Genomic DNA, 13,015 nt, shown 5'->3' with positions numbered 1-13,015 from the left:
ATGTAAAAAAATTGTCACGAGCAACTCTGTCGATCGTTAAAATTGTACTTACCCTTCATTTCCTATTCTTTCTTTCATCCGTTATCCTCTTCTATATTTGTTGATCTCACATTGTCACGTTACATTGGCTTCCTTGTACAAATCACCAGCGCACAGCTTCATGCTTCAGGCTTCAGTCTCAGTTTAGCTTAGATAACGCCCAAAGCCTCACAGTAACGTTATCCTCCGTTTTGAATCATTCCGGTTGAGAATACGCACTAGACGGGTCTGAACGTGAAATTGACCCATCCCACAGACTTCTTGCTGGTTTCACTCGTACTGCCCATTTCTTTCACATCTTGGCATTATTATGGAAGCGATTCAAAGCCACACTTTCTTTCTGAGCACATTACTACTGCAGCCAGCAAGCAACGAGAGGTGTACTCTCGTAAGACATTTTGTGTTGCCTGCATGCGAGGTAGCAACTCCGTTCCTGCCACTTCCGTTCCTGCTACTACGTCACGACGGGTACGCCTACTAAACAACAGGAAGCAACTTTGCGCCTCGATATCTTCACTATTGTAACGTCAAAACAAAAATTTCATTTTTGGGAGCATACGGACGTTAATAACTAACGGAAGAGGCAATAAAATAATTTTCTTGATTTTTGCATGTCAGTTACCTAGGGTGCCCGCTCACGATTCACCTCGCACGTGCAGGCACACCCATGCAGACTTGAAATTTGCCACAATTTCAAGTTGTGTCATGACAAAGCAGGAACAAGCAAACATCTTAGGGTGCACCACGTCCTATGACATAGTCTTTATTCCTAGTATAAAGAGGAAGACGAATCGCGTTCTTGTCCGCCACGGCAGTTTCGCTCATCGTAGGTCTACTTGACCTTTCGGGGAAAGTAACGGCAAGTGTGTTAGGTTCTTTATCTACACATTTACCATTTACCATCTTGAGATAGCTTGCTGTTGAACAACAAAGCGCTTTCTCGATCGTTTTCTAGTTGCACGTGACCCGCGAATGGGTGGAGCACAGAGCATACTTATCGGCATCTGAAACGCGAAGGGTGAACTAAGCCATGGAGAGGTGCCGGACGCCGCCGGCAACGCAGATCGTGCATTTGTCTTTACATGGTAGCTGCAAGAGCTAGCTAGAATTGAGTAATAGCCGAGACCAGTAGCGACAGACGATGCGCCGGTAGAGGTGTTTCTTTTTCACAGAAATTCAACAACTGTAAGTCAGATGTATGCGTTGGTACACTGATAAGCTAGTCTACAACTTCATACGTGGTAGATGTCTCTCCCGGTGCCATCGTGCTAAAAGTGCGCGCTCTGTGCTCCACTCATTTTGGGTCACGTGCAACAAGGAAACGGATCGAGAAATTGCTTTGTCGTTCAACAGCATGTTATCTCAAACTGGTAAATGGATAAATGTGTGCATAAAGGCACGATTTCAAGTTTGCGTGAGTGTGTCTGCGCGTGCGCGATTAATCGTGAGTGGGCATCTTTAATGTGTATTTAATTAAAATAGTTATGTTACTGTAAGAAAAGCTTACTTGCTTCTCATCCAGTATTGCTTCTTCTCCTTCAGTCATTTCAATAGAAAGACAATCAGCAACAAGTCGCAAGATATATCGATGTCTTGCATCTAGCTTAGCTCTGCAAGACTCCTTCATCTCTCTTGTTCGAATATGACGATGCTTGGCAGTTTCACCTGACTGAAGATTTGTTAAGCTTCGTTTAGGTTGAGCTTTCCTTGCTGATGCTCCTACTATAGATGGTTGTCGAAAGTACTGGCTTGACGACATCGCTTTGATACTTCTTTCCGCTGTCTGCCACCTAGAACGTATTCCACTTTAACTAGAGAAAGTGGTATCCCCTTTCACAATAGGTTTTAAGCCAAGACACTGCATGATTTTTTCTCTAGATCAATCTAATCATGTGCACAGCGTAGAAATTCATTAAAACCAGGTACAGCAGCGTCAGAAATTACATTCTATGGCAATATCATTCTAACAGCAAGTACATACTTCATTGATTTATGTTAATGCAGCACAACCGCTATTATGAATTCATTCATGAAACACAGATTTCAAATAATCAAGAAAAAGACTTCCGTATATCAACACAAACATAGTACGCCAACCTAAGGGATGTCTAGACTCTGTTGTCTAGCAGCAGCAGTTAAGCTGGGAACTCACACTTGTCCACTAAATTTCTCTGATCACACACGTCTAGCTGCGCCCGCCAAATGCACGTCAGTCAACTCATCATCCAATGGCAAGTTGCCTTTGGTTTTCCCTTGGGGATTCCTCTCAGGGTCTCTGCTATAACGCAACTGCCATTACTGCACCATATCGCCTAGTTACAATCTTCAAAAATTGTACACTAAAACATGTCCCTGGAGTTTATTTGCTACAGTAGTGTAATTGTATCCTCTACGTTCGTCAAAATATCCATTGATAGCGTACTACTAGCTTTCACTACGTGGTACAGGTCGCCGCTGCAGTGCGAGCTGTTCGTCAGTTGTTTGGTGTAAGTTGTATCTATGACCAGAATCATCAAAATCCTCAAGCTCAAGAGGTACAACCCTGTTGTTCACCAAGCCAAAGTTAGGGTGCTTCTTTCTTTGTGGAAGCGGTTGATCAGCAGAGTTCAATGAACTAGAATCATCCGAACAAAGGAAAAAACAGACATACATAATAGCCACAATCTGCATTAGGAGAACAAAAATTTGTGACTTCGACTAGAAAAACAATCCTACTTCACCAACCTGTAAACAGATAAACAGTGAACCAGCCACACTGAGCACCGCCCTATGGTCTGTCAACCACCGCGTAATTGCCTCTTGACACGCAGGCTTGATGATGTCAGACAAAGAAACATTGAGGGCTAAGTCATTAGATCTGACTAAGTTGTCCCGGTAACAAGATCCATGCTGAAAAGACTTGAACTTTCGCTCATGTTCTATTTGAACATTACTGTGAAGATAGGCACAGCAATCCAGCTAAAGAAGATAACAAAGTCCTTACACAAACTTCAGTCAAAAACACCAGCACACCAGCACCTCCGTTTGCAGATATATCCGAATAGGGTCACCAAAACCTCTCCACATCTTCTGTTTGTATGACTCAATCTAAAAACAAACACAAATTCAAATCCCTGCTAAACTCAACCGTGTTTCTTGCATGTCTACTCCAGGCTCAAGAAAGCCCAGTCTACAGACTAAACGTTCACGCGTTATTTACATAGCTCTTAATTGTGGAAAGTCCGTTGATAGAAACAACCAGTTGATCTCATAGGTCATGTCTATTTGCAAACAACCCACACAGCTGTATTGGCAAAATCAGTAAAACCCAAAGCAGCAATTTCATTACACAGACCTGAAGTTATTTCAAGGGATGGGTAGGGCAGACTCCTATGTGGAGGACACCCATAGTTCATGCATGGACGTGGCAAAACCACGTAACTGTTCTTAATTAGGTATTGGAACGGATTCAAGCAGGATTGACAGTGAGACCATCAAAGTGCTTGATCGGAGCTGAGACTTTGGATTTCATTGGCCACAACATCAGCAAAGGTATAATTGAACCAAATGTAGAGAACATTAGTAAAGTATGCAACACACCACAACTAACAACTACGAAGGAGCTTCAAGCCTTCATAGGTCCTGCGGGGTTTTATAGAAACTTCATTCCCAACTTCAGCGTGGTGGCTGTAATTCTGACCAATCTTACTAAAGGGGACAACCCAACACGATCCAGTGGGAAAGTCACAAGAGAGAGAGAGAGAGTATACAGCGCTAAAACATGCTGTAACAAGTAGACCTGTCTTACACCTCCCCGATCATGACAAGCCATATACGTTGCACGTCGACGAATCAGGTCAGTGTTGGAGCCGCCTTACTTCCAATGTCATGACGGAAATTGTTCCTAGTTGACAAGGGAAGGAAGAAGCTCACCGATGCAGAGCGACAATATTCAGCTATCAAAGAGGATGTCTAGCTGTAGTATGGGCGGTAGGGAAATATGCATGGTACTTATACGGATGTGAGTTTACAATCCAGACAGACCACCAGCCATTACAGTACCTGAATAAAACAAAATACATAACAGTTGTGTAATGCGCTGGGATGTGTCTCCTCTGGGGTCTGTCTCCTCAAGGCCTCAAGATGCGCATTGAGATGATAAAAGGAGACAACAACATCGCAGACTTTCTCAGTCGCTAGCTTAATTAATGACGGTATACACGTAAATTAGAGTTTGCTTTGTTGCATTTATCATTAAAGTATAATTGTGAGTCATCCGCCGTTCCACTTCTTCATTGCGTTTCCTCCACTGCAAGTATGCACCTCTAGCTACTCCATTGTCCTCAACGACCCGTGGCATTTCTATTCTATTTTTCTACAAGTTTGGGCAGTTGCTAGGAGGAATCAACGCTTCCATTCCACTGCTTACCTCTTGACCAATCAAACAGCAGTAATAACATTGTTGTGCGTATTCAACTGCGCTGCATCTATCTAATTTCACTGAAATGGCTAGAAGATTTGTACAACTTTCAATAAATTTGACAGACCACGCACATAGGCAGCTCAGAGAATCCCTACGAGAAGAAAATCAGAAGACCATGCTCCGGAAATTCACCTAGTATCAGTTTTTAGACTCTGAACAAACAGTTGACTCTTGTTATTCTATGTGGTATTTTAGCTTTCTGTACTATGTTTACTACTCTGCTTTAATTGCTACGTGTACAACACACTGCATTCTGCAGTCCGGCTTACATCACACCAAAGTCCCCGGATTAACCCCGTTAACTAGTAAACAAAAACCAAACAAAACAACCACAGAAACTTATTAGTCCAGTTTTTCAGATGGCTTCCTCATGTGTTGGGAATGATGTACCCCCACTTCACTGTCGTTTCCAGCTCTTGGAGTTGTAGGCAGTTCAGGGCTGATTGAGGAGTCTGCTGTCTTTTCAGCCTCCGTATCTTTGTCTACCTTGTTGTCCAGTTCCACTCCTTCCTCGATCACGTCCTGTTCTGTTGCGTTGTAGGGCTCTTTTCCGGCGTCTTCCACATCTGATTATCTTTCTTCTTCTCGTTGGAGTCGGTCCTGTGCCCTTGATGTTTATTCATCAGTGTTCCCTAATAGTTGGTTGTGAATACGGTCTTGTTGGCTTTCAATTGTAGCCGCTAACCATCTGGGACCTGGTCGAAATTTCGAATGTAAATGGCTTGACCTGCTAAGAAGCTCCCGGCCTTGCTGTGTTGGTCATGCTGGTCTTTCTGCTTGGTTTGTTTTGACCTCACATTGGCTGAGAGATCAGGGCGGATGTGGTCCAGCAACGTTTTTGGTCTCCATCCTAACAGCAATTCCGCCTGTGTCACTCCCATTGTGGTGTGTGGCGTCTTTTGGTAGGCCATCAGGAACTTTGCAGCCTTTCTTCTAACGTTCCTCTCTTCATTTTCTTCACCCCCTCCTTAAATGTTTGTGCTCCTCGCTCTGCCAGTCCATTGGAGGCTGTGTGGTAGAGGGCTGTTTTGGTATGAATGATTCCATTAGCCATGCAAAACAATTCAAACTCTGCACAAGTAAAACAACTGCTATCCGAGACAATCCAATCCGGAATTCCATGTATGGCTATTGAGGCTCTAACTTCATCAATAGTGGCTTGGCTGGTGGCTGTGCTAATAAGTGTACATCCATCCATTCAGACATGGCATCGATAATTACTAAAAATATCTTTCCCATGAAAGGTCCAGCATAATCAAAATGGAGCTGTGTCTATGGCTTCTGTGGCCCTCCTCAGGGTTGTAATGGGCTCTTGTTGGTGACTTCCTTGTTTCTTGACATGTCTGGCATGCCTTGGTAATTCGTTCCATGGCTGTGTCCACTCCCGGTCACCACAGGAAACTCCTAGCAAGGGCTTTGGTCTGACAGACCCCAGGATGCCTTTCATATAACGTCTCCAGTAGTCTTGTTCTGCCCTTCGAGGGGGGTGGGTATCACCACATGATGTCCCCCAATATGCAGCCTTGCTGTACATTAGTTCCCTTTGTCTCTGCCACAGAGCCAGCAGTTCTGCAAACTGGGAGTCCTCCTGTCTCCTTGGCGACTGACATGGTCCCTGTTAGTATCCAGTGTCATACCTGAGAAAAACAGAGATCTCAAGATGTCATGTTTGCTATCTGTTTGGCTGTAACTGGCAAAGCGTCCAATAGTTGTATAGTTAAAATGATTTCCCAAGGTATTTCTACCAGTGATCTGGTGGTCGGTACCGGTAAGTAGCTCAATACATCGCTGTGTTTGGACCCTGCTCGTTATTGCAGATTGTAATAGTGTCCTGCCAATTTCAATGTGTAATGCTGCATCTTTGATGATGCTGTGGCTGGAATACTTTTCTCTGCCTTGAGTAAACCCAACATTGGTTTGTGATCTGTGAGCAACGTGATGTCTCTCCCCAAAATATACTTGTGTCATTCAGTGAGCGTGAGGCGAATGCAATTGGGCGCTCACAGCCGCATAGAGAGAGTTGCAACATGACAATTTGGTCACGTGACTTTATGGGCGCCATTTTGTGTCCAGTTGTACATTGAATGGATCCGGGAAATACAAAGATAGTCGCTTTGTTTAGTCAATGCTTGCAGAATGCCTTGCTGTTGTGATTGGGGATGCAGCAAAAGGGTACAAGCTGCATCATTTTCCGAAAAACCCTGCGAGGAAGATTTGGGAGGCAAAAGTGAGGCGACGTTTTTGGGTGTCATCTACAACGAGGTCATTTCTCTGCCAGGTAATGTAGAAGGCATGTTGTTTCTTTACTTGCTTTGCTTTTAGGTTCATTTCTATGAGTCTTAATTCGAGAGCTGACGGGAAGAGAGAGCTGAAAGGAAATGCCATTCTGACAATATTCCCTCATCGCAAAGCTGTCTTTCGGAGAAAGTCTCCTTCAACACAAAGAGTACATCCAGAATCAGAAGCTCCCCTTCGTCTCATTGGATCATTCCTACTGCTCTTCCATTTTGTTCTTCAATGTCAGTGAGCAATTCCTAAAATATATAAATTCGGAGTTGTGATGAAATAAATGCACTTGTTCACTTTGATAATTATCAAAAACACTATTTGTTGGTTCTGAAGGAGAGATGGATGCAGTTTATATGATGCAGGAAAATTGTGATGATGAGGTTTCCTCACCTGACACCCTGTCTCAGCTAGAATGCGTTTCACCCAACAGAGCCAAGTACTCTTGAAGTAACCGACCTGCGCGAGAAGTAGCTGTGCACTTTTCCCGCAGCATAACAGAAACAGACGTTACTACACTGTACAGAGTTCACTACTGTCTAACCCGTCAAAACACGTCACTATGTACATCACAAGCACACGTACACTCTTCTTCCTTAATCCCCGGACCCGCAGTCATCGTGTTAACCAGAGCTAAATAGTCCAAATTTTGTACTACTGGACACAAATGGCACTCCTAATCCGGGTTGTCAAAACTCTCTATATACGGCTCTGAGCGCTCACTCCCATCCTCCATCTTGTGTGATAATACGCTTCCCAAACCATATGGTGAGGCATCACAAGCCAACACCAGGTGCTTGACTGGATCATAGTGAGCCAATACCATCATAGATATCAACTGTTGCTTTGCTTCTTCAAAGGCCATGCTCTGCTTCTTATTCCATTCCTATTTCGCCCCCTTGCGAACTAAATGATATAAGGATGCCAAGATGTTGGCAAGATTAAGCATGAATCGATTATAGTAGTTGATTAAGCCCAGAAAGATTCGGAGTTCAGTCACATCTTTTGGTTCCGGTGATTCCTTCACTGATTGTCTGACATTGATGGGATCTTGTTGCAGTCCTTGTTCATCAATAACGTATCCCAAGTAGTTAACTGACCTAGTCATAAAGGTGCACTTGTCTGTCTTCAATCGGACACCTGCATCTTCCAGCCTGCTCAGCACATTATCCAGAACATGCCTACGCTCTTGCTCTGACTGTGTTGCTACTAGAATATCATCCAAGTAGTTGTTAACCTGAGGCAAAACCTCTCGTTACAGTAGTGATTCTTGTCGACCATTGACTAGACGGATGTTGTCGATCAACGACTATACAGATGGGGGCGGTACTATGTCTTGTTTGTGGTATTCCCTTCAGCACTCCTTCCGGTACTCTCTGGAATATACTCAGAGCTGATGCGATACTGAATGGCAATTGAGTGTACTCGTAAAGACCTCTTGAGGTGTTGATGGTGGTATATTTCCTGGAAGCATTATCCAGTGGTACTTGATTATATGCCTGACTAAAGTCCAGCTTTGAGAAGTACTTCCCCCTACAAAGGGTTGCCAATAATAAGTCTTCCACACTCGGAACCGAATAGGTATCACACCGGGCGGACCTATTGATGGTCTGTTTGAAGTCTCCACAGATCCTGATTGATTTGTCCAGCTTCACTGTTGGAACTATAGGTGTCGTGTCACCCATTCAGACTGAGTAAGAGGGGGTGATAATGCCGTCAGCTTCCTGTCGTTTCTTAACCCGTTCTCACAAAGTGAAAGTATGCTTCTGGCCTTGCAAAACCAGGGGCTAACTGCTGCATCTACTACGATTTTTGCTTCTGGTCCCTAACAAGTTCCCAGCCCCGGTTCAAAAAGATTTTTGTGTCTCCTCACTACTTGATCTATTCCAGTCGATGATATTTTGAAAACTCTTTCCATTCCAGGTTGATTTCCTTCAGCCAGTCTCGTCCTAGGAGACTGACACCTTCCCCTTTTATCACCAAGAGCAGTAAAGTAACCTCTTCATTCTCTTGACCTGATTTCACTTTGACTTCTAGCTCTCCCAACAGTGGACTCACCTTGTCTGTATAGGTATGTAGCCTCTTTCGTGACGGATTCAGAGCTGGTTTCCTTCCATTTGGTCATTGTTGTTGGTAGGTCTTTTCCAAAATGAGGTCACTGATGCTTCAGTATCCAAAGCCATATCTAATCATCAACCACCCACCACTATCTGAACTGTGAGGGGTCTATTCTTTGATCCCTTGTCGTGTGATTCACAACTCTTCCTCTGATTCTAACTCCTCTTGGTTGTGGTCTTCCTCTACCTTCTGTGTCTTGTGTGGCCTCTTCATGCCAATCCTGCCTGCCTGTTCTGCTTTCTTCTTAGGTGACACATCCTTGCAATGTGCCCTCTCCCCTGGCATAAGTGGCATTCACTGTCCTCGAAACAATACTTTCCTGCCGAATGGCTAGTGCCGCATCATCTGTAACAGGGTGTCCTTCCCAAATTTCCAGACTCCCCCTTCCTCACTGTGATTATATTGGCCACTTGTATTGCCGCCTCTCCTGGTTTGCGATAGTGCCATGAACTGCTGCCACATTCTTTCCTGTGGTTTCCATGCCACGTGTAATGTCCATTGCTTTCTGAAACATGAGCGCCATCTCCGTGAATAGCCTCTGCTTCACATGTTCATCTGCTATTCGCACACAAGTTGGTCACGCAGATGTTCATCCAGCCTGTCCCCAAACTCCCAGTGTTCTCCTATCTCTCGTAATTTAGCTACAAACGTTACCACTTCCTCAACTGGTTGTTGTGAACGGGTGTTAACCAGGTATCGTTGTACCGTCACTGGGTTTCGGGCTACAGTGCTTCTGCAGCTTCTCGCAAAGTTTCATGTACAGTGTGTCGGCTGGTTTAGAGGTGCTACAAGGCTACAAATCAGATGGTATGTTGCCTTCCCACAAGAATTTAGCAATATGTCGCGCTTTCTGTGTACATCTTCATGTGTGATCCCATTCGTGATGAAAAACTGTTCTAATCTCTCCTGGTAGATTAGACCAATCTTGAGATGACGCCTTGTACTCTTTGAAGTGACTGACTGGTAAGACTAGTCGCGAGAAATCCTATCCTACTTGCAGATTGACTTGCTGCCGTCCCTCTTCCGGGTTTGGTTCACGTTCAGCCATAATCTCGTCCTTGTTGCCAGAAATGTAGTATATTTGCTACAATGCTTTGCTACGTGTACAACACATCCTGTAGTCCGCCTTCAGTCACACCAGAGTCCCTGGATTAACCCGGCTAACTACTACACTTTGACAGATAAATCAGTATTATAAGAATAAATATAGGTATTAAGTGCAATGCAATTTCTTGCTGGTATTACTGCGTGTCCACGACGTAATACACCCGGAATCTTTCGGTGATAACATCAGGATTACAGCGTATTACCAGTTGGTACCATGGTGTGCACTTTGCATTAGGATCTCTTCTCTAAGGATGGACAGGCTGATTTTGAGATTAGGGATCGCCCGAAGCTATGAACCTGAGTGAGTTGATGACAGTGATGATCAAACTACATGCTTGATCTCTAATACTACTTGAGAATTGACTGCTCTAAGCTTAGCATAATCAATAAGTGAACATTGCCATTGCTAAACTCAATGTCTGCATTGTTACAAAGGAGTGTGAACTGTAGTTTAGCTGCATCTCCTCCAACAATGTTAACTGGTGAACAGTAAATGAATGTCTCAATGGCTGTTGATACTTCAGTAGAGCTGCTATCAGAGTGCAAGTAGAGTTGCAACTGCCAAGAAAAGCTGCAGCAGCAAAGTTACTGGCTTCCTGTAATTCAAGACGGACTAGGAAGTGTAGCCTGTGACCAAGACAAGTCTGATGAACAAGTGAGTGTCTAAAGGCTTCACGTAGACCAGAATCAAACAAACTACTGATTTCAGATCTGCCAGGTGATGTTGTTCTCAAAAGATAGTTCACGGAGACAACTAGTCAATCAATGTAATTCTACCTGAGGATCATTACGGTCATCAGATGAGACTGAGAATGGAGAATCTTGTCCGCATGAATAAAATCAGAAAAATAATGCCTCATTATTGGAGCACCAAGTAATCTTGCATCAGCTATAGTAATGTTTATTTGATGTATAGCAGAGTTGAAGTTAGTAAAATCCTGTGTCGAAATGGCCAAAAAAGTTCACATTTCTCATGGTCTAAATGCAAACCAGATGTCGGACCTCGTGCCTTTAGGTGGTTTACAAATGACAAAATCAGCACCGCCAATGAGGTACCACAGCTGCAACTCCAAACCCAGTATTTCACGAATATCATCTAAGAATTCCATCACGATGAGAGAAAAGAGAAGTGGGCCCAGTAAGTCACCTTGTTCTACTCCACTAGTAGAGAGGCAAGGTGATGATGACCGAAATGCAGTTCTCTAGCAGCGTTGTCAGACCACTTTACCCAAGAGAAGATTTCAAAATGACATAATTAAGAAGAAAAAATCCATTGCAGTTGTTAAAAACACATCTCTGTTTTGAGACAGCACAAATCATTTCTGTCTTTGTTCTCATCATGAATGTGGAAAGGCAAAGCACGTCTGCCTCCAAACCACCTTCTCCAACTCCAACTTGTCCACTGCAGCACAACGTAGTTATTACACACACTACTATTAATTTCTGTTATAATATGTATACACAGAGTACATGTGTTTTGAGAGAAAGGTAGATGTAACAAATTTAGATTACATTTGTGTAACAGAGATGGTACATGCGCGCCATGTGTGTTGAGTTAGATTTGGCAGCTAGATGACATGTACAAAGTGAAGATGTAGAATACAAATACTACTTTTAACAAATAACAGTGCCAATTCCATAATGCTGTTACTGACTGCTGAATAACAACATCTGAGCTTACATCATCTTGCAAAAGCCACACCACAAGAGATAATCCAATTTCTCCCAATATGAGAAGGATGGTAAGACAACAAAACTACAACAATTCCCAAAAATATTTAGCATCCATTGATCAACCTCTGAGTTACACAACAATCTGACCATTTTGAGAATACATTTATTTTCGTTAAGCGTACCACAGCATCCCAAGAACCCTATACAAGACACAGTACACAAACTATCCATAAACAATACGAAGCCACTTGCCATTAAGAAACATAACCCCTCCAAAGCAGATGACAAAAATCATAAAACTCTGCAACAAAAAAACAAGACTTCAAAAACACAAATCAACAGAAGAGTCAAACAATTTCATCACAACCATTTGACATTCTATTACAGAAATTCTCATTTCCACAAATTAGGGGTATTTCTCAAGACGCATAGTATTAATGTATCAAATCAGGAATGTATCAAATCAGGATATGCTGTGGTATCAGTCGATGAAATGTACTGATTTACTACCTATGTAGATTTGGTACAACTCATGTTATAACCAGCAAATCATGACTTTCATATTCACACCAATATACTTGTAAGACATTAGCACTAATTTTACATCCTAGTTCTCACAACTATCTAAATGAATAGAGAAGCACTATACAGTGCTAAACCCTCGGCTGGTGCACATGGACACCACAGGTGCTAAGACGTGTATAGTGTGTGTAAGGCAGCTGAGGAACACTCATGAATTTGACACCATTGAAAATCCCTTCACGTGGTGGTTACGCCTACTGTATTTACACAGTAATACGTCTAACCGCCATCATTTGAGTTGAGAGCCGCCAGAGTCAAACAAACATCAATGTGGAAAAACATGCACAAGCACATGGAGATTAGGAGTCTCTGTTCAGGATACTGTAACAAAAATGAATAAAGACGCACTAGTGTACTTACAGGTCAGTCGCTTCGTCCGACAAACAGACGCCGTCATGGACAATGCACATTCCCTTCCCAAATTCCTGAGGAGCACTAGTGATTTTGCAACAACACCGTGCCCGCTCAGGAACGCACACAGAAAATTCAAGCTGTAAGACTGCAGAACCGCTATGCAGAAACACTGGAACAAGCAAAATGTTACAAGTACTGCATCGCACCTGAATCGCCATCTGGTTGTTGCTGGAAAAACATGCACGTGCATAGTAGGCATTGTTTCTATGTGCTAACCCTTATGTAGAGCAAAGGACTAAACACCATGTACAGGACGGCCACCCAAATTCTCGTAGCGCAGCTACCAAAAAGAGGTGGAGCCTTATGCTGCCGGTCTGGGGACTATGTGGCTGG

At 43.3% G+C, this 13,015-nt stretch overlaps 1 protein-coding gene across 2 annotated transcripts; it reads right to left on the bottom strand.

Moving 5' to 3' along the window:
• Positions 1-1,909: 1,909 nt before the first annotated feature.
• On the bottom strand, positions 1,910-12,656 carry LOC134184418 (tetraspanin-9-like). 2 transcript variants are annotated; one of them, XM_062652099.1, is made up of 6 exons: positions 11,939-12,655; positions 11,834-11,886; positions 11,694-11,768; positions 3,058-3,126; positions 2,764-2,997; positions 1,910-2,703 (listed from the first exon to the last, which is right to left on the bottom strand). In XM_062652099.1, the coding sequence occupies exons 1-6, from the start codon at positions 11,979-11,981 to the stop codon at positions 2,464-2,466; spliced, it is 714 nt and encodes a 237-aa protein (XP_062508083.1). In that variant the 5' UTR covers positions 11,982-12,655; the 3' UTR covers positions 1,910-2,463. The 2 variants fall into 2 exon arrangements, with proteins under 2 accessions (XP_062508083.1, XP_062508082.1); XM_062652098.1 differs by having other exon boundaries at positions 11,834-12,656.
• Positions 12,657-13,015: the final 359 nt, after the last annotated feature.

This window comes from Corticium candelabrum, chromosome 9 (assembly GCF_963422355.1).
Source record: "Corticium candelabrum chromosome 9, ooCorCand1.1, whole genome shotgun sequence".
Classification (NCBI taxonomy): domain Eukaryota; kingdom Metazoa; phylum Porifera; class Homoscleromorpha; order Homosclerophorida; family Plakinidae; genus Corticium; species Corticium candelabrum.
Note: the sequence above shows the minus strand (reverse complement) of the source record. Positions and strands in the feature narration are given on the sequence as shown.